Here is a 19,407-nt window from a genome sequence, read left to right as displayed (position 1 = left end):
TATGTATTTTAGTTGGAATAAAATAAGAGCATAACATCTTGAGTTATTATAAACTTAATATTAGAATTATTAAAATTTTCAATTGAGCTTGTGAAATTCATATTTAACAATTTTATAATGACCGAAGGTTAATTTAATTAATTTTATTAATTAAAAATATAAATTTTAAATTATTCATTCAATAAAAACTATGCAATATGGATACACGGATTGAATATATGATATATTTCTTCACAAAATCAATTTTATGAAGGTACAATTTTAATGTAATATATATTTTAAATTTAAAAAAAAATAAGGGATGTGATGGAATTTTTAAAAGGCTTTGGAGTTAATTTATGCACTAAGGGTACTTTGGAGATTTAAAGGGTGACTTTTCCGGATAAGGAATATGGGATGACAGAAATGCCCTATGAAAATTGGAGGACTATAAGAAGAAGAGGCGGCGGGCAGGGAAGGGCATTTTGGAGAAAAAAAGAAAGGTTAGGAATATAGTAAGATGCTGCTGGCATCGAAATGCCACGGTGTTAAGGAAGAGAAGGAGATGGTTTTTTGTGTTGGTTGGTCGGTGTCATAGAAGATAAGTATGTTGTGTCCCATGTGGGGCTTTGATCATCATGTACATGTATGCGCTCACTTCTTCTCTCTCTCCCTTTCGGTCTTTACCAAAGTGGGAGTCTCTCTCTCTCTCTCTCTCTCGGAAAATGTTATGTCATGATGGTTGAAAAAAAGAATTCGGCTTTGAGAGAGCCATTTTTTGAATTTCTAGTCTCTTTTGGTCTTTATTGCCAGAGTTGGATTTAATTTTCAATGTATTAGTATAAGAAAATAACTAAAAAATTGGAATGCTTTCGATTTCACAAAATTTAACGAAATTTATTTATAAATTCAAATATTTATATTTGATATTAAAAAATAAAAAAAAATTCTATGAATTTAATATAATTAAATCAAATTCTAAAAAAAATTAGAATTTTTAAATAAATTTCTCAAACTTAAAGCATCTCCAATGTTAATGTAGATTTATGTCTTATATGAAATATAATGCGTTAATGTAATATGGTTGAATGTCTATTTATAGATGTTGAATTTTAAAAAATTTGTCTCCAATGCACTATTTTTAGATTTTTTTTGTATCCTCTTTCTTCTTTTATTTTATAGGTCTACAATTTAATATAGAGCAATAATGCTCACGTTGTTGAAGAACCCTCTAGAAATAAAAAGTGTGAAAATCATTTTTTAAAAAATCTTTGCATTTTTCTATGTGAAAATTTAAATAAGAGCAATTCATATTAACATTGGAGATGCTCTTAACGACTTAAAACAGCTAAAATTTTATGACTAAACTCTTCATTCTCCTAACCTTCTAAAATTATTATGTCAATGGTATTTTAAGAATAAAAACAAATGAATTTTCAATTTTCGAGTTTATTTCAAACATGAAAAACTTATTTACAAATCAATTTTAGAAATGAATTCCACATGTTTTAAGAATAAAAGCAAATGAATTTTCAATTTTTAAATTTATTTCAAACATGAAAAATTCATTTACAAATAAATTTCACATATCTTAAGAATAAAAGTACATAAATAAATGAATTTTCAATTTTCAAATTTATTTCAAATATGAAAAATTTATTTACAAACGAGTTCTAGAAATGAATTCCTTATTTTGAGTTGATTTATACCCGATGGAAGTTGAAATTTTCATTTTTTTTGCTTTACACATTTAACTTATTAAAAAGTTAAAAAGAATATTTACTTTTTTTTTAAGCTCTTGCTTTTTTTGTTAGCTCTTTCTTCAATTTGAAGTATTTCACCGGTTTAAAATATTATCATGTTATCAGATTCTTAGTAAGATGGATGGTACGTATGGTTTATAATATTATGTCATACACATAAAAAAAAAAATAATAGAAAGATAATTTATTTCTTAGAATTTAGAACTTTCCAAAGAAAGATAAGAAGCAAAATGCTCGTGAAGTTAACTTGGACATGTTACATTTTGATTGGTTAGCTTTGCAAAAGGAAAAGAAGATTAGTTAAATCACATTTAGAACTAGTGTGAAACACGTGAAAGGGTCCAATAATTAAACTTTGAGTGAAAAAATTGCAAATAATTGATATAATTATATACTAAAAAAGTGTAATTATTATTAGATATTTGGGTTTTGAATAATTTTTTAATTTCATGATATTGAACGAATACTTTCCCTTTTTTCTTCCATCATTGATCAAGACTCAAAGTTAAATTCAAATAGTTGTTAATATGATTACTAAAAATATACTTATTTTTAGAAATCATTATATGCAAACGTCTTTCTAGACCACACTTTTTTTTTTCGAAGACATATAGTAGAATTAAATGAACTAAAAGGAAATATGAACAAAAGAAAACTAAGTGATGAGCTTGATAATATTGATAAAGATCTTCAAAGTGATTAGATAACAATTTGGATATTCTATACCTAGCATAATAGAAAATCATTGTGTACGTGTTTCTTAATTCAATGATCACATGTAGTTATCATTATCGATTAACTCTACTCTCTACTTACCATCAATCATTGGTTATCGCTAAATTCTACCATCCACAGGACGGAGTTAGGATAATTATTTTGGAGAAACCAAATGAATTTTTTTTTTTTTTTTTTTTTGTGTATAGAAGGGTTTTAACAATCGTATGGTATATATTTGGAAAATATAGTAAATATTACTTTTTAAAATATATTTTTATAGAATGTCAGTTTGACTTTAAGATTTAAATTATTATCATTTATGATATACTTTTACTATTGTGCCCCTTTTTTATTAATATGCTAGTGTTTTAATTAATTTTACAGTATTTATTGATATATATATATATATATATATATATACTGTGTTGATCCAATATGTTATATGTTATTTGGTATATGTATATATTTATTATGTATATAATCGATTTTACTGTATTTACTATTATTGTTGCTGCAATCGCCGATTGTCAGTTGCGTTATCGGTCATCGTTGTCGTGGTTGAAAATATCAAATTAAAAAGATAGGGGATAATAAAGAGAGGGGATAATAAAGTTAGAAAAATTAAAAAGATGACACTTTATGTAATTCAATGTAATAATAAAAGGTATTTAAGTATTCCAAAAGAGTATTTAGGTCTTTTTATTACAAATTAACGGTAGATTTTTAAAATTTAATGGAAATACTATAGCGTAGAATAAAGCGAAAAAATTGCCTTTGGAGATACCACTGCAGCCAAAAAGCGAAAAACCTCCAAGTATGGGCTATTCTTCGTATATCGTGGCTTGGGTTATTAAGAAATGCAGAGAAATCAAAGCACCCAAAATCATCAAAGGTGATCCAGACGCCAAAACCACTAACCTGAAAATATTTTTAACAAAAAAATCATTAAATTATAACTGACTCCTAATATTGTTTTTGATTCTCATCCGAAAATCAAAAGAATTAATCTAAAAAAATAATTATTTATTTGATGTTTTTATATAAAGAAACGCAAATTGCCATCGAAGAAGATATGATCTGCGAAAGCAGAGATCAGTTTGTGAATTTTATTTGCCATCTTATCACAAATTGAATCAACGATTTGAGGAAGAATAATAGAGGAAAAAAAAAAAAAAGAAAAGAAGATGAAAGATGTGAGAAAATAAAAAATTTTAAATAAATAAAAAATACAAATTAATGGTAAAAAATTTTATAAAATGGACGGAATTACAAATATAATATATGGGGAGAAAATAATGTATTTCAAAAAAAAAAGGATCAAATAATGGATGATGACATTAAGGAAGGAATAGTAATTTTCACTTCTCCCTTAAAAGAAATTGTTTCTTTCTTTGCAGGAATCGAAACGCAGCGAAGCAAACGTCAAACGTGGATTGGAATTTCTGAAATGTTGCGATCTGAAAATGTTACGAATCTTCGTTTCTGATCTACTGTCAAATAAAGAAAAGCACAGATCCAAAACCCAAATTAACTCAAAAACCCTTGATAAAAGAAAATAATTCCCACATTCCCCTCTCCATCTCTACTTTTTTTTTCGCTTATTATCTCTCTCACTCTCCGTTCCTCCTTGGAATTAGAATTAGCAGTCAAAGAATGGGAGTTCCTGTGATCAAATTCCCAATTTTTACAGTAGTCAGGTTTTTGGGTTTTTTGGTGACGGCTCTGGTGCTGACATGGTCGGTGCATTATAGAGGAGGATTGGCTCTTGTCTCCGATAACAAAGATCTAATCTTCAATGTAATTTGAAAAAGTTTTCAAATTATGATATCATTTTAATAAGTTTGTATCTTCAAAGTTATAAATTTTCCTAGTATATAAGATTTTGTGGCTTCTGTTTCTGGTTTTAGTGTTTGGAGAACTCAAATTTAGTCTGTTGTTGTTGTCTCTTTTAGGTCCATCCTGTTTTAATGGTGATTGGGCTTATCCTCATGAATGGCGAAGGTAAGTGACCTCTTTCTGCTTTTAGATATAAATTTGGATAATTTAAATGAGATTTTTGAATCTTAACAAAAACTTTGATGCCACGTTAACTTTTCTTGGAAATGCTTCGTTTTATAGTGCAAGAATATGGAAGAGAAGCTATTTGTAATACTCTTTTTCTTTTCACTTGTTATGTGTTTTACAATATTTGAGTACTCGTAGAGAAAAACACAAAAAGAAATGACTTATCAATGTATTCTCTTACATTATGAATTTCTACTATAAAATAAGCTAGTCTGTTAAGAATTTTCAGAGAGGGATTAACATAATAAGTTCTGTTCTTTGTTGTTGTAATGTGGTGATATATTGCCAGGACAATTTTGAATGGATGAGTTAGGTTTTGTGCTAGTGTTTATTTTGGTACTAGGATAATCCATGTAAACTTTTAAATTTAATATACATGCATGGTTGTATGATTCTTTGATGCTTCTCTAGCTTAATCCTAATATCTGAAGCTGAACTTTTTGACTTAGTAGATAATGAGAATATGGGATTCTTATATATTCTACATTTGTTAAGAGTTGAAATGGGAAAACTACTTTCTGATAGATTAATGAGTTTGCTTTGCCTCCTACGAGGTTAGAGAAAGTTGAGATGTTTTGGTTTGAGGGAAACAAAACAATTTCCAGGGTATAATTATTACCTTTTGTAGAACTATTGTGCTAATATGCAACACATTGTAGTCGACGCATCATGGGAAATTAATGAGTTGTAAAATATTTTGACGAATTGTAAAAGAATTGGTATCTACTAGACAAAAAAAGAAATTAGCAATTGATAAAATCAAATAGACTTATAACATACGTTCTCAATGCAAATGGTGAAATTATTTTATAGATGCCACAATCCTGGATGACCCAATGCTGATCTATGAGAATTAAATTACTTTTCAATTAATATTTATGAATTAGAGACATGGCTTTATGAAAGCTAAATTTGGATTTGAACTAGGTTGTTACCAATGTAATGTTAATGTTTCTGAATATTGGTTTAAATGTGTGTTATGGAATGTTGCAGCCATGCTAGCATACAAGACTGTTCAGGGAACAAAAAACTTCAAAAAATTAGTTCATCTTACGCTACAGCTCCTCGCTTTTTCTTTAAGCTTGATTGGTGTATGGGCTGCTTTGAAATTCCACAATGATAAAGGCATTGACAATTTTTACAGCTTACATTCTTGGTTGGGTCTAGCTTGCCTTTTCCTCTTTGGCATCCAGGTCTTTTTAATATTTCATTTTCTTTTCAGTGACCTAATGCTTTTTCTCTTGAAGCCGACTATTTCTCACAATCATTTCTTTTTTACAGTGGGCTTCAGCATTTGTAACCTACTGGTACCCCGGTGGCTCAAGAAATAGCAGAGCAACCTTGCTTCCTTGGCATGTATTCTTTGGGGTTTATATTTATGCCCTGGCTGTTGCTACTGCTACTACTGGCATCTTAGAAAAAGCCACATTCCTCCAAACCAACAAGGTAATATCACGCTATTCTACCGAAGCATTGCTAGTGAACTCGTTGGGTGTCTTGATCATTGTTTTAGGTGGTTTTGTTGTTCTTGCAACAATCACTCCTTTGCGCGCCAAAGAAGACATCACCAGAAATGCAACAGAATAGGCACAGTATGTATATTTGATATTTCCATTAAAATGATCATTGACCGAAAGGTGTATTCTTACTCCATGTGATTCATAGGGCTTATTCTTGCTGATGATGAAATAGATCATAGAAAACTTGTAATTGGAAACTCTATTTGAATGATTGGAAAGAGATGATTACTTTAAAGTTAGGTTTCAGTGGTTTTGGCTGTTTCAAAATCTCAACCATTACTTTCTCCAGTTTCTTGGGTTGGCAGTTTGGCATAGACTATAGAGGGAGAGTTCACCATTAGGTAGCTTATTAAACCAAAATATCCTTTTTTTAATGAAGATGAATGATGTTTTATCTAAAACTAGCATTATACCTAGTGCAAAGTGCAGATTTATATGTTATTTATTTTGTGAATTACGATTTAGTCCCTGTCTTATAGTGAAGTGAAGTACGCTAATTAGGATTTGTTTTAAAAAATCAATTTAAATAGTTCTTCTGTTTTAACTTTGTCAAACCGTTACAAGCTTTTGTTAAATTTTTATATTAAATAGTTTTGAACTTCAATTTACTCTTTAGTCTGAGTTGTTATTTAATTCTTATATTATGACATATTAAAAATTAATTTTATATTTTATTATTTCTAAGTATATGGTCCTTTTGCTATTTTGCTAATTTTCCAATTCTGAAGTTGAAAAAAAAAAAAAACAGAGAAGAGTAATATGAAAAACTACCAAGTAATTTTTTAAACACAAAATTGCGCTTATTGATTTTTTTTTTTTTGACTTATTTTTGGTTGGTTAACATAAAAATTAAATAAATGTAATAGGAGCATATAGTAAGTGATAATGAAATATAAGAACCATTAGATTAATATTTAAAAATAGAAGTCTACTCATTGTTCCGCAAGGCAATCTTTTTCAAAAAAGATGTGGAAACAGCATATTCTGCCGAAGGTGAAGCATTTCACTCATAAAGCATGTTCTTGTCGAGTGCCAAGCTCTGGATGTTGTGCCCGCTGAGATTGCTGAGATCAATTTGTTCAAGAAGGATTCACAGCATGGCTAATTCAGAAATTGTAGGACCTGAATACACCTCAAGTTGAGATTCTGTCAACGATGGCGGATATGGTTACTCAATACACGTCTCCAAGGATTGCATTCAGGATTCCACTCGCAGGAGGCTATTTCAAGATCAATTCCGACATTTCAATATCAGATCACCTGTGATGTGGATTTGGTATGGTTACAAGGATGAAATTTATGGCAGCAGCCAGCAGAGGCTCTCAAACTCTCAACTCAGCTGAGTCCAGAAGAAGTTGAAAGAGCAGTACTTCTTTCTTTTTGTAGTTCTTCTATTTGTTTACATGTCTCTAAATTAGGTAACAAAGTGTCTCATGACCTTGCTCAAAAAGCTCTGCATTCGCGTTGAGGAGCTCATTTGAATAGAAGAAGTTCCCTTCCCACTATAATATTTCATCAGTTTATTCTAAAAAACAAAAAAGTTAGAAGTCTACTAGTATAAAAGTTTGGAGTATCTTATAACACGGGCTAAGTGGTAATTCAATAATAAAAATTAGGAAACGCTTCCGTTGTACTTTGGCCGAGTTTCAAGTTCCGCTAAGCATAAATTGTTCGAACAAATATTTAATACGGTATACTTAATTTTAGTAATTATATATTTATGAATATAATCCAACAATATTTTTATTTCATTCATTATAATTTAATATATAATACGGATTTAATATATACTGTTTATGCAAATAAATCTATTAGCAGCTTTTTGCAATTGATCCATCAAAAGGCCAGTGTTAAAGGCTATTTTTTTATTTTTTTTATACAATATTTAATAATGCGAATTAAATTTTAGAGATTAATATAATTTTTTATAAAAAAATAAGGTAACATTAATTAATAATTATTAAAATAGTCAATTTTCTCGAATAGATCCTAATTAGTGATAAACTGATTTTATTTGCCGAACTCTATTCGGACCGAACCATCTACGGGTGCTCTTTTAGGTTCTTGCTTGAACGCAAAGCCAGTTCATAGAGAATAGAAGGCAGCTCATATAGAGAAACACAATAAAAGCAGTTTCACAGGAAGAGAAAGAAGAAGAACAAGTATTGGGAAGAATGGAAGCGCCAAAATCAATTGCTCATGAAATCGGGGGCATCCAAAACGATGCTCTTCGATTCGGCCTTCATGGCGTCAAGAGCGACCTCGTCGGAGCTCACCCTCTCCAAACAGCCTACCAATCGGTAACTACTTTACTTTCGCTTATTCTAAAACCTTTTACTCATTCAGTAGCAACCGAAAGAATTTTTCTCTTTTTAGTTCAAACTGATCTGAGTTTTTCTCCGTTGGGGGTTTTAGTCCAGGAAAACCCAAGAGGAGATGAATAGAAAAATCCTTGCAAACACGTATGGGTCAGCCTTCCCGTTGAAGATGGATCTTGATAGGCAAATTCTTTCCCGGTATGTATTTTGGCTGCAGGATTTTATGATAAATGAAATTACAACTTGTTTTTTAATGATAATTTTCGTTGTTTTTTAATTTGTTGCTTATTTATTAGAAAAGGTGAACAAATTAGAAAAGGGTTTTAGGTATTCCCATTTAAAACCACATTTTATTATCGATGGATCTGTTCGTTGGAATTCAACTGCTGTGATTTTGATATTTTAGCTGCCCGTAATAATGTCAAAGGTAAAAGCGGATACTTTCTGTTTTTGTTGGAGTTTTAAGGTATTTGTGGTCTATTTGTATGGAACTCGATTGATTAGTTTTAAGTTATTTGTGGTCCATTTGTGTAGAAGCAAAATTGAATTTTTCAAAGTTTTCAGATGGAAAGTAATTGAGAATGAACAATCTAGGGTTAAATTGGATTCTTTCTTTTCTTTTCTTTTCTAACTTGGAAGAACTCTCTTTTCAAAAGGAAAAACTGATACTAAAGTAATTAGCCTAGACTCCTTAATAAGTCGAGAATGAACAATCAATTAATCCGGAAGATCAAATTGGAATTTTAGAAGTAGCTGCACCTAGTTTTTGGTGATAAATTTTTATCAGAATATGGAACTTTAAAATAACTCATTACCTAATTGTTTGGAATTATTTTCTTCTTTTCTAACTTGGAAGAACTCACTCATATAATGCATACAAAGATCAAAACGTTTCCAACTCTTAATTGGTGCTAAAATGGAGCAATGTGGAATCAGAGAGTCATGTTTGGAGATGTTTACATCTTAGTGGTTAGATTTTTCTCCTAAGAGAGTAGGGATAACTTGGAGACATTATGTTCATGTTTATGTTCATTTATATCTGGTTATTCATCCCAATGTTTTTCTCAACTCTCTTGTTGTTCCTAAAAAGGAACCATTTGTGATCATTAAATCAGTAAATCAGTTCCAAATATGTTTGTTTTGATGTTATTTTGATGCATCTGAACCTCTTATGCAAGCAAATAGGCATTCATTTGGAGGTAAGGATGTCCTGGTGATACATGTTGATGGCAGATAAGGCTATCCATCTGAATAATATTCTTTCATCTTTTTGTTTGTACTGAGAGGGAACCCTGTGGGATTATGGAGGCATATCATGTTAAACATTTTTCACGTTATCTTGTTGTAACTGGACATGTCTGATATGAGAACTGAACTTTACTCGCCAAAGTAAGTAGGGTTTATTTGGAGGTGTTATTTATGCATGTCTTGCGCATTTTGTTGTCCTGGTAAATTGTCATATGTTAGGCAATTGCTAAATTTCTGGGAATAAAAGTATTACCTAGCTTTTGGAAGTCTATTGGAAGCATATTTTGAATATTGGTATAGTTAAATGAAAGTTGCTATTGAAGACTGTTGTATAATTGTCATGGTCATTGTCATTTAGAATACCATGTTCAATACTATGAATTGGAAAGCATGTGGGTGCTCTGGTACCATGCAATTTTATTTGAAAATTATACTAGAAATGATAGTTTAGAATCTTGATACCATGCAAGATTAGATCAAAGAGTGGGTTCATACATAACTGTAGTGCAAAGGTCTCTTTCTTCTTTGTCCTTGGTAACTGTATTATTATGAAAAATGAAAATCATACTTCATATTTTTCATATGGATGATTGATTACTTCTGTTTTCCTGTTCCTTGTGGAGGTTCTATTATATGCATTTTCTGTAAGCATGATATTTGCACAATACTCTATTGATACTAAGGGTTTTTTTTTTTTTTTTTTTTTTTTTTTTGGCATTATTTTTTCCTTTTCTGTATCGGAGTAACTTAACATTCTTAATTTTGCTTTTGTTGGACTGTACTGATACCTCTCTGTTATATATATTTCTGTGAGAACTTTGCAGTTTTCAGAGGCCACCAGGACCAATTCCATCTTCAATGCTAGGACTTGAAGCTCATACAGGAAGCTTGGATGATTTTGGTTTTGAGGATTATTTGAACGGTAAGTAATTCTATTTGAATACAGTGCATAGTGCTATTACAAAGTTGACAGTTCATGGTTGGTTAAATTGCTTTTTCACTGTGCAAGTGTTCAGATTTTTTTAAATGCCTTAATTTTAAAATTAGGGAAGTCTTTGGAATTGTATCCTTCCTCTCAATAAGTCATAGGACATCAATTTCTTGAGATCTCTGCCGTCATCAATAATTTTTCTGGGCTGCTTCCCTATGTCCCCAGAAATACCAAAAAAGAAACAAAATGGGTAAAGGTTGGCCTACTATTTTTACTGCAATGTTTTTTTGGGTTCATAAGTAGATGAAGGGGCTTCAGTTTTGTAGGCTATACAATGGGGGTAGCAGTCCCCATTTTCTAACTGCCATAATGGTGGACTGAAAGACTAGGCTAGGTGCCTAATTTTGCATTTTTCCTTCGAACTACTGTTAATTTTAATGAGAAAAAAGTAACTGGAAAGTTTATCTCCTAATTACTATTGTGAGATTAGAAAGCTGAAAGCTGGGTTTGTCATAGATGCTTGATATGTTTCTGATCTCCTACTTTTGCTGATTGACGTCTTTTTCTGGGTGCTGCCGCAGATCCTCGCGAATCTGAAACTCACCGGCCTCTCGACATGCATCATGGTATGGAAGTACAACTTGGACTTTCCAAGGGACCAGTGTATCCCAGTTTCATATAGTGCAACCATATAGCCAATGCCTAAAGAGTTCAAAACAGTACTTCATTTTATGTCAATTGCTGGTGGACTTTGTTGTTGATGTTCTTAGTATTATGATCTGTTGAACTTATCATACACTCTGAGACCATAACAATTTTATTGTTGTCATGTTGCCAAATCTGGTTTAAGTTGCTTTATGTTTTTATTTTATCACCCCTTATTGCATTTGAATATGGATGCTGTTTGTGCTGGAAACTTTTCAGATTTGAAAACTTTTATTGAAAGTGTCAGTATCTACCGTTAAAGCCTCATGCTAATTTTATTGAAAAAGCCTCGCTTAGAGAGATCAAGTGTCTAGACCCCCAAACCACTAAAGTCTTTAGGTTGACAAGCTTCTTACCAAGGAGCCAAAGCTATTTTTCTTCATTCATGATGAGTAGCAGATGAAGTTTCTGCAATTTTGCTCCATTTCATTGCGGATTTTAGAAGGAAGCCTGTTGAAAAATGTGGGAGGAGAGCTAGATTTCTTAAACATAAACACAAAAGAATGAGATGAAGAGGAACACAAATTCGTTACTTATAGCTAAGGATTTAAAAAGCATGAAGCAAAGATTTTATTTTTCTTTTTTCTTAATTCTTATAGCTATCCAGCTCTCTCTTTCCCTCTTATTTTTTTCTTTTGTTCTCGATATCAAATATTTTACTGTTTGTACATAAAGTGCAATATAATTTTGTTTGATAGGCTATATAATGCAGCATAAACTAATATAACTTCAAACCTAATAAATTTTAATAATATTACAATAATATAGTTCTCTCTTTTTCTTTTTTCTTCTCTCTTTTTTTTTTTTTTTTTAATTATCCAATTCTAATTTTAGTGTCAATGGCCATGGCCGTCTTCCTCTCTTTTATTCACTCTTGATCTCAAATCTTTTTTTGTCATAGCAGATCATTTTTTTTCTTTGTTTTTGTTATTATTATTTTGTCTCTCTATTTGAAATTTCTTTTATCTCATTTTTTATTGGAGTTTGGTTCTTTCTTTACGATATTTGATTTTATTTCTATTACATCGATAATGCACAGTGATAGAACTTATTTTATTGTCTAAATTAAATAAAGAACGATATATAATTCAATTATTTTTTTTTTACATTATAGTTAATTTTTAAATTGTTTATTATATGTTCTTATTAAATTTTATTTTATTTTTAATAATTCTCGTAATTTATTATTATTTTTTAAATCTTAGTTTAAATTTATATTTAATAATTATATTTATTGGGATGCATTGACATAATAAAAAAATTATAGTTATAAAATTATTCATAAATTAATAATAATTTCCATTTTTTAATCCTTGTGGAAAAAAAAGAAGGTGAACAATTTTTCAAGGAACGCGAGGGAGTATATATTTTTCTTATTTTGAAAGTAAAACTGCGGCTAGTTTCTCTTACAAATAATCATAAACTTGTTGATTAAAAAAAAAAAAAAAACATAAAAGTAAGATTAATATTTAGTTCTCACAGGTTACTCAAGGCCTGTAACTCTCTTCTCCATTGAACCCTAGCTAATTAAAAACAAAATCAACCAAAGCTATTTTCATGTACCTGTAACTGCCCTCGCCTCTCATTCTCTTGATGGAATCTCGGCGAGCAGCTCGCACCGTCAGCGACCCCAAGGTCCGCCAAGTCGGTTTCTTCGCTCCCGGGGCTGCATCACCCGACCGCACCCAGTCGGGTCCACCCGAACACCATATCTCCTCTTCGCCTCCAACAATCACTGACCTCTCTCCTTCCGGCGGCAATTCCCTCTCTCCAGTCATGATTCCTCCGCCGCGTCACGCATCCGCCCCGCTGTCTCCTCTCCGTCGAGATTCTCTCCCTGTTGGAAGCTATAATGCCTCGGAGTTTGTGCCAGCTACATCTCCTACTGCTACGGCGTCGTTCTCGGATGATACGGCTTGGGCGGGAAGGGGAGGAAGGGCTGCATCTAGTAGTTTTCCTGGAAGAGGATTTGATATGCCGGCGGCGAGTAGTATTCCAGCGAGTGGCTTGACTACTGTGTCTGTGGTCAATTTACCTCCTGGTATATCTGGTATGGTTTTAAATTTGCTTCATTGAGAGTTGTCGAGTTAGGATTATTGAGAATGAAAATTTGATACTTATATTTCACCTCTTAACTGATTTCTGCTTGTATTAGAGGAAAAATGTCTGTATTAACTTTGCCAGAGTTTAAAATCACTTTCTTTCTGCTTCTCTAATAACTTTTATGTTTAAAGGAGTAATAGAAATATTCTGCTCACTATTGTAACTGTGTGATCCCGTTGGGCCAATTGGTAGTTATTTTGAAATGATTATTTCATTTTCATTTGAAAATGGTACTTTTGAAAAAACTGTCAAGGAGGATGAATAAAAGGAATACAAAACTGACTGTATAAGGTTTTATTTATGTGAACTACTACTTGTTAGTAATGTATCAGAAATTTACTCTATAGTTTTCTTTTGCATGTAAGAATGATAAGACATTTGGCACTTCAGAATCTGGGATGGAAAAGAAGTTGTTGATTTTGACATTATATATATTTACACAGTCGCGAATGCTAGGAAGATCTTCAAGCAATCCTACCAATCACTTTGCTCTATCCATTCACACACACACACACACACACACACACACACACACACACACATATATGAATGCTAGGAAGATCTTCATACCGTTCTCTGGAAACAAATTTCCATAATGGATAGAGCACAGTGATTGTTAGGATTGCTCGACTCTTTGAGGATTTTTTGTATTTGTATTTGTATTTGAGGTTCATGATTATTTGATAAATTGTAGCTTTAAATGACCACTATAGATAATTGCAGAAAAGTCTGGAGTATCAGCTGAAGTTCAAAATGAACTACCTACAAATTCAAAGTCATTGAAAGAGAAAACTACTAAAGCTGAAAGGCGTGCCCTTCAAGAAGCTCAACGAGCTGCAAAAGCAGCTACAAAAGGTGCATATTGTTATTTTATTCTTTTGTGAAGGAACAGGAAGTCATGACATTTCTCTTGCTAAAGCTATCTCTAATTGCTATTGCAATCGTTGGACTCTCCAACACACTTTTGTCTCTGTCTCTCTCTGTGTATATGTGAGAACAGAGTTTCATGATTTCCCTTCATTGACCTGGCTTTTATGTTATCGAATCACTCTTTGCTTGCAAAATTGGTTTATGATTATTAGTCTTAAATATGACCTTTACATCATCTGATGCTATCATAACAATCCTTCATGTTTGTTTGTGCTTTTCAAAATTCATTCATGGGGATGTTACCAGCTGAAGGTGGCAAGACACCTCTTCCTGCATCTGGGGCTGCCTCTTCAGCAAATGTAAAATCAGCTAAAGCTGCAAAGCCTCCTTCTCAAAAGAATGATAATGCTACAGTTGTGGCTTCTGAGAAGAAGGGAGGTGATCGCCCTCCAGAAAAAGATAGAAAGAAAGATGTTCCTCAACCACGCATGCAATATGATGACAAGAGTCGAGTGGACAAGGCGAAAAAGCGTGCAGTGGTAAAGCAAACAGAAGCTAGGAGCAGAGTTGAGTTGTTCAGGCATCTACCTCAATATGAGCGTGGAACTCAGCTCCCTGATCTTGAGTCAAAGTTCTTCCAACTTGATCCAATGCATCCAGCTGTCTACAAGGTATTCATATGAAGAGTTTTTTTCAGCTCAACTTGTGGTTGAAATTTTTTCTATTTGTCAGTTTTAGAATAATGTAATGTGCACATTGATTGATGTGAGCATGTTCAAGCGAACATAATTGAGTTTTGCTCTATTTATGTGGTCTTTATTATCTCATTACATTGTGATTGTGATATTCTATAAGAGCTAAATGGTGTTAAAAATTGCCCTCTGTCCTGATCTTTTAGCTAGATGGCTAGGAGAAAATGTGTTTATAGGACCTTTGTTCAAGGTCACTACATAAAGCATCAAGTATTCTCATGCTTTTATTCAATGATGAGCTTTTATTGTTTTTGCAGGTTGGTTTGCAGTATTTATCAGGAGATATATGTGGTGGCAATGCTCGCTGCATTGCAATGCTTCTAGCATTCCAAGAGGTCATTAAAGATTACTCAATACCACTTGAAAAGACTCTTGTTAGAGATTTGACAGCAAAAATTGGAAGTTATGTTTCTTTCCTCATAGAGTGTCGACCCCTTTCAATCAGCATGGGAAATGCAATTAGGTTTCTAAAGAATAGAATTGCCAAATTACCCCTGACTTTGTCGGAGTCAGAAGCAAAGGCCGCTCTTATTTCAGATATTGATCGTTTCATAAATGAGAAGATCATACTTGCAGATAGGGTAATAGTTAAGCATGCAGTTACTAAGATCAGAGATGGTGATGTTCTTCTTACATATGGGTCATCCTCTGCAGTTGAAATGATACTACTGCATGCCCATGAACTTGGCAAACAGTTCCGTGTTGTGATAGTGGACTCTCGTCCAAAACTTGAAGGGCAACTGTTACTTCGTAGATTGGTGGGGAAGGGTGTCAGTTGTACATACACTCATATTAATGCTGTTTCTTATATGATGCATGAAGTTACTCGAGTGTTTTTGGGTGCATCATCTGTGCTGTCCAATGGAACAGTTTACTCAAGGGTTGGGACTGCGTCTGTTGCTATGGTCGCCCATGCATTCGGTGTACCAGTCTTAGTTTGTTGTGAAGCATACAAGTTTCATGAGAGGGTGCAGCTTGATTCTATATGCTTTAATGAGCTAGGTAAGCATTTCTCACTCCAGTGGTGTTCCATAAATTAACAATTGGTTGGATGCTATGTTCAAAGCTATCAAAATGTTTTTCACTTGCAGGTGATCCAGATGCCATTTCAAAAGTTCGTGGCAGAGAGGAAATCAACTTCTTGGATGGCTGTGCCAACAGAGAAAATCTGCAGCTTCTGAATCTCATGTAAGTGCTTATAACATTAATCATAGTCTGGGATGTATCAGTTTGCCTAACTGAAACCACCTCTTATATTGGATTGTCATGACAGTTACGATGCAACACCTTCAGAATACGTTTCCATGATAGTCACAGATTATGGCATGGTAAGCCACTGCATCTTGTTATTTGTATTTCAATTTTGTTTTCTTTTTTAACAATTCACTTTCCTTCAATTTAAACATGGATCCATTACCTGTTTGGTTTGCCTGTCACCTGTGCTATGTTCTTCTGGATCATGGACTAATAGAAATGAGAAAGCACAGAACACTTAAAAGCTTGCTGCTTAATGATTGGGTATTATATAAATTGCCAATGCATTGTTCCATGCTTTTTTCAGGTTCCGCCCACAAGTGTGCCTGTTATTGTGCGAGAGTATCGGAGGGAACATTTGTGGATATAGATGTTCAGCCTGAAGATGATGGATGATGGGTGTTGCCCCAGAATTTTTGTTTGTGCTAATGTCGGTCTTCCCTAACTATTACAAGGGCAGACACAAGATCAGATGATTTTTTTTTTTTTTTTCTTTTTATCATCCTTGGCGGTGGAATGATTTTGATTTCTTTTCCCTGACTCAGTGAAGGGTGCATTAGTCGCCTATCCGGGCAGATTTAGTCATGCATACTTTTCTAGTTGTATCAATTTTTTTCCCATTTGAGCATTGCAGGCAATGACTTCTAATCTGAAAGTTGACAGTTTTGCTCCGACAGCTCACATTTTCAGTTGTTTATGTCAATTCTGCCTAGATAATTTGATTCTTTTGAAAGCTTTATGTTGAATGTATGTTTGCAATCTCAATTACTTCTTGAACAAACTAATTTCTGTAACATTATAATTTCTCATGCTTCTTATCAACATTCAAAATTCAATACCCTTCATATTGCTATTGTTAGCATTTGTATTGCTTTGCTGGAATAGCTTTAATTGATTACTATGCTATTACTTTTCCCTAACATCCTTTCCATAGTTAGTGCATGTTTGCACTTCCTCGTTCTCTCTTCACCGTAAGAATGAAAGGAGAACTATGGATGGGGATCAGAGACATAAAATGATGAGAGTGCTAGAGTGGGAAGGGTAGGGAGAGAAGAAAATAAATTTTTAGAAGTTATTCTTTCGTTGTTCAGCTTAAAAGTAGAGTGGAGATTTTCGAAAAGAGAAGTTTTCGAAAGGGAAAGAAATATCTTTGTCGTATCATATACCCAAAATGAAAACTCATAACCAAAGGGATTGGCATTGGCTTCTTATTTAATAGACCTTATTATGAGCAAAGAGAACAACGGATTCGATTGAAAACAGAACAGCAGATGCTCTTTTTCGGTGAGAAAAGTCCTAACAAGCAAGAGTAGCTTTCCATTTTGTCATTCTTTTTAGATAATTTTTTATTATTCATATACAAATATTGTATATTCTTTTTTCTCTTTGTTTAATTTAACATTTTTTACCTTCAAATATTATATACAAAGAACATCGTACCACCTGCATTAAGCATGAATATATTTTATGATAAATGGTTGCAAATATAGTAATTGAATATGGAATCTTTATGTCCAAGGACATCACCCTTGTCATTTAGGCTAAGAATCATTCGACAATATAACATATTTTTCATTCCCATTCGTAATTATTTTAAATTTGAAAACAAATTAAATATCAACATATATAAGTTGGCTAAGATTAACAAATCCTACGAACAATGTATGTATGTCATGCATTGGTAGGGCTTTTCAGATATATGGTGCAAATTCTCCATTAGAAATAAGAAGTGAATAAGATTTTTCACATCGATATGAATGCGAGACTGCTTTATCATTTTTAACAAAGGTTTTCACCATTACAGTGAACTCTATGATTATGAAAGGATAAATTCTTATACATTCATATACAAAAGTGAAGGGGCAAAGCAAAAGAGTTACAGTTACAAGACAAAAAAAATACATAACACTTATATCATCTCAAAACAAAGTGATTAGGTTTAATTTGAATTCTGATAAACTCAAACCAACGAAGTTAATTTTCATCTGCAGAGTCCAAACCATGGAAGAAGATAAAAGTCAAAATGCTAGCTAGTTAGGGTTTAGGATGACAACTATTATACTAGGACTGAGCTGTACCGTTCTAAATTCATGCATTGTTCAAAGCTCAAAAGATTTGCATGGATTCGTATTATAATTTTATATTGGGTATCATCTATATATATGTTCCCATTCCCCTATATCTTCTTCTTCTTCCATAGCTTCTGCAATTTAATTATTTTCTTGACCCATTACAGCTTTCTTTCTTTAGCACTACAATATATCCGTACTGTAAAAAGTACCTTTTACTTACTCCGCAAAGTGCAAAGAGAAAGAAAGAAGGAAAAGGAAGCTGTGTAATAATATTATAATATACACATATCACCCAAATTTTATAGTACGTACTGAAAACTCAGAGTCTCACACTTACCCATGTAACTGAACCTTTCTTTTTCTTCAAAAGTCATTGTACAATAAAAAGAATTGCCCATGTAAGTGAAACAACAGAAGTTCAAAAAAAAAAAAAAAAAGAAGATAGCTTTCCATATTTTACTATGCAATTCAACTACAAGATCTGTAGTAACACTGTTCTTGTTCTGTTCATCATTATTGTTCTTGCAACGTTCACTATTCAAATGCAAGATCTGCAGTGACTCACTGTTCATGTTCTTTTCATCATTCTTGTTCTTGCAATGTAAGTCTACACTCTGTTTCTTTCTCTCTTTTATATATGTATATATGAAGAATTTTATTTTCATGTAAAAATAGATTCTATTCTAACTGTTTTGGCAACTCCAAAGTAACTATCCATCTTCAACGACAGTTCTTTAGATGCTAGAAAGAAAGAGAAAAATAAAAAAGAAAAAAGAAAATGGTATTGATTGGTTGCTGAGAAATTGTTGGAAAATAGAAGAAAAAGTAAGTTTTATCATATCTTTCTTTAATTATTTGTTTTTACTTTCGTTAATGAATCTATCTACCTATATAGTTAATATTTTAACACTTAACTACATGTAGTTGGTATAGGTTTCAGAGACATGAATTTTGAAGAAAGATTCTAAATTTTCTATTTTTTTATCTTTAATTTGTCTTGGTTTGTTTATAAGATTATTTTTTTTCTTGATAAATTATTTTGTTTTATATAGACAGTAAGAGTTTGAAGAATATGTTTTTATTTCATCATAAATCAAACCTTTATTAAATA

The 19,407-nt window shown here is 32.2% G+C and overlaps 3 protein-coding genes across 3 annotated transcripts; all 3 read left to right on the top strand.

Moving 5' to 3' along the window:
- Positions 1 to 3,858: 3,858 nt before the first annotated feature.
- On the top strand, positions 3,859 to 6,278 carry CYB-1 (cytochrome B561-1). The gene is made up of 4 exons (XM_012222539.4): positions 3,859 to 4,256; positions 4,412 to 4,460; positions 5,517 to 5,716; positions 5,805 to 6,278. The coding sequence occupies exons 1-4, from the start codon at positions 4,113 to 4,115 to the stop codon at positions 6,108 to 6,110; spliced, it is 699 nt and encodes a 232-aa protein (XP_012077929.1). The 5' UTR covers positions 3,859 to 4,112; the 3' UTR covers positions 6,111 to 6,278.
- Positions 6,279 to 8,023: 1,745 nt separating this feature from the next.
- On the top strand, positions 8,024 to 11,414 carry LOC105638697 (cyclin-B1-2). The gene is made up of 4 exons (XM_012222541.4): positions 8,024 to 8,343; positions 8,459 to 8,559; positions 10,434 to 10,531; positions 11,122 to 11,414. Exons 1-4 carry the CDS (start codon positions 8,218 to 8,220, stop codon positions 11,220 to 11,222), a joined length of 426 nt encoding a protein of 141 aa, XP_012077931.1. The 5' UTR covers positions 8,024 to 8,217; the 3' UTR covers positions 11,223 to 11,414.
- Positions 11,415 to 12,676: 1,262 nt separating this feature from the next.
- On the top strand, positions 12,677 to 16,957 carry LOC105638698 (NagB/RpiA/CoA transferase-like superfamily protein). Its single transcript, XM_012222542.4, has 7 exons — positions 12,677 to 13,295; positions 14,072 to 14,203; positions 14,525 to 14,889; positions 15,228 to 15,972; positions 16,062 to 16,158; positions 16,244 to 16,298; positions 16,532 to 16,957. Exons 1-7 carry the CDS (start codon positions 12,839 to 12,841, stop codon positions 16,592 to 16,594), a joined length of 1,914 nt encoding a protein of 637 aa, XP_012077932.1. The 5' UTR covers positions 12,677 to 12,838; the 3' UTR covers positions 16,595 to 16,957.
- The last annotated feature ends 2,450 nt before the right edge of the window (positions 16,958 to 19,407 follow it).

The sequence above is a fragment of the Jatropha curcas genome, chromosome 4, assembly GCF_041381405.1.
Source record: "Jatropha curcas cultivar XTBG-Jc1 chromosome 4, XTBG_Jcur_1.0, whole genome shotgun sequence".
In the NCBI taxonomy this organism is placed as follows: Eukaryota; Viridiplantae; Streptophyta; class Magnoliopsida; order Malpighiales; family Euphorbiaceae; genus Jatropha; species Jatropha curcas.
The sequence above is the reverse complement of the archived record's forward strand: the minus strand, read 5'-3'. Positions and strand labels throughout refer to the sequence as shown.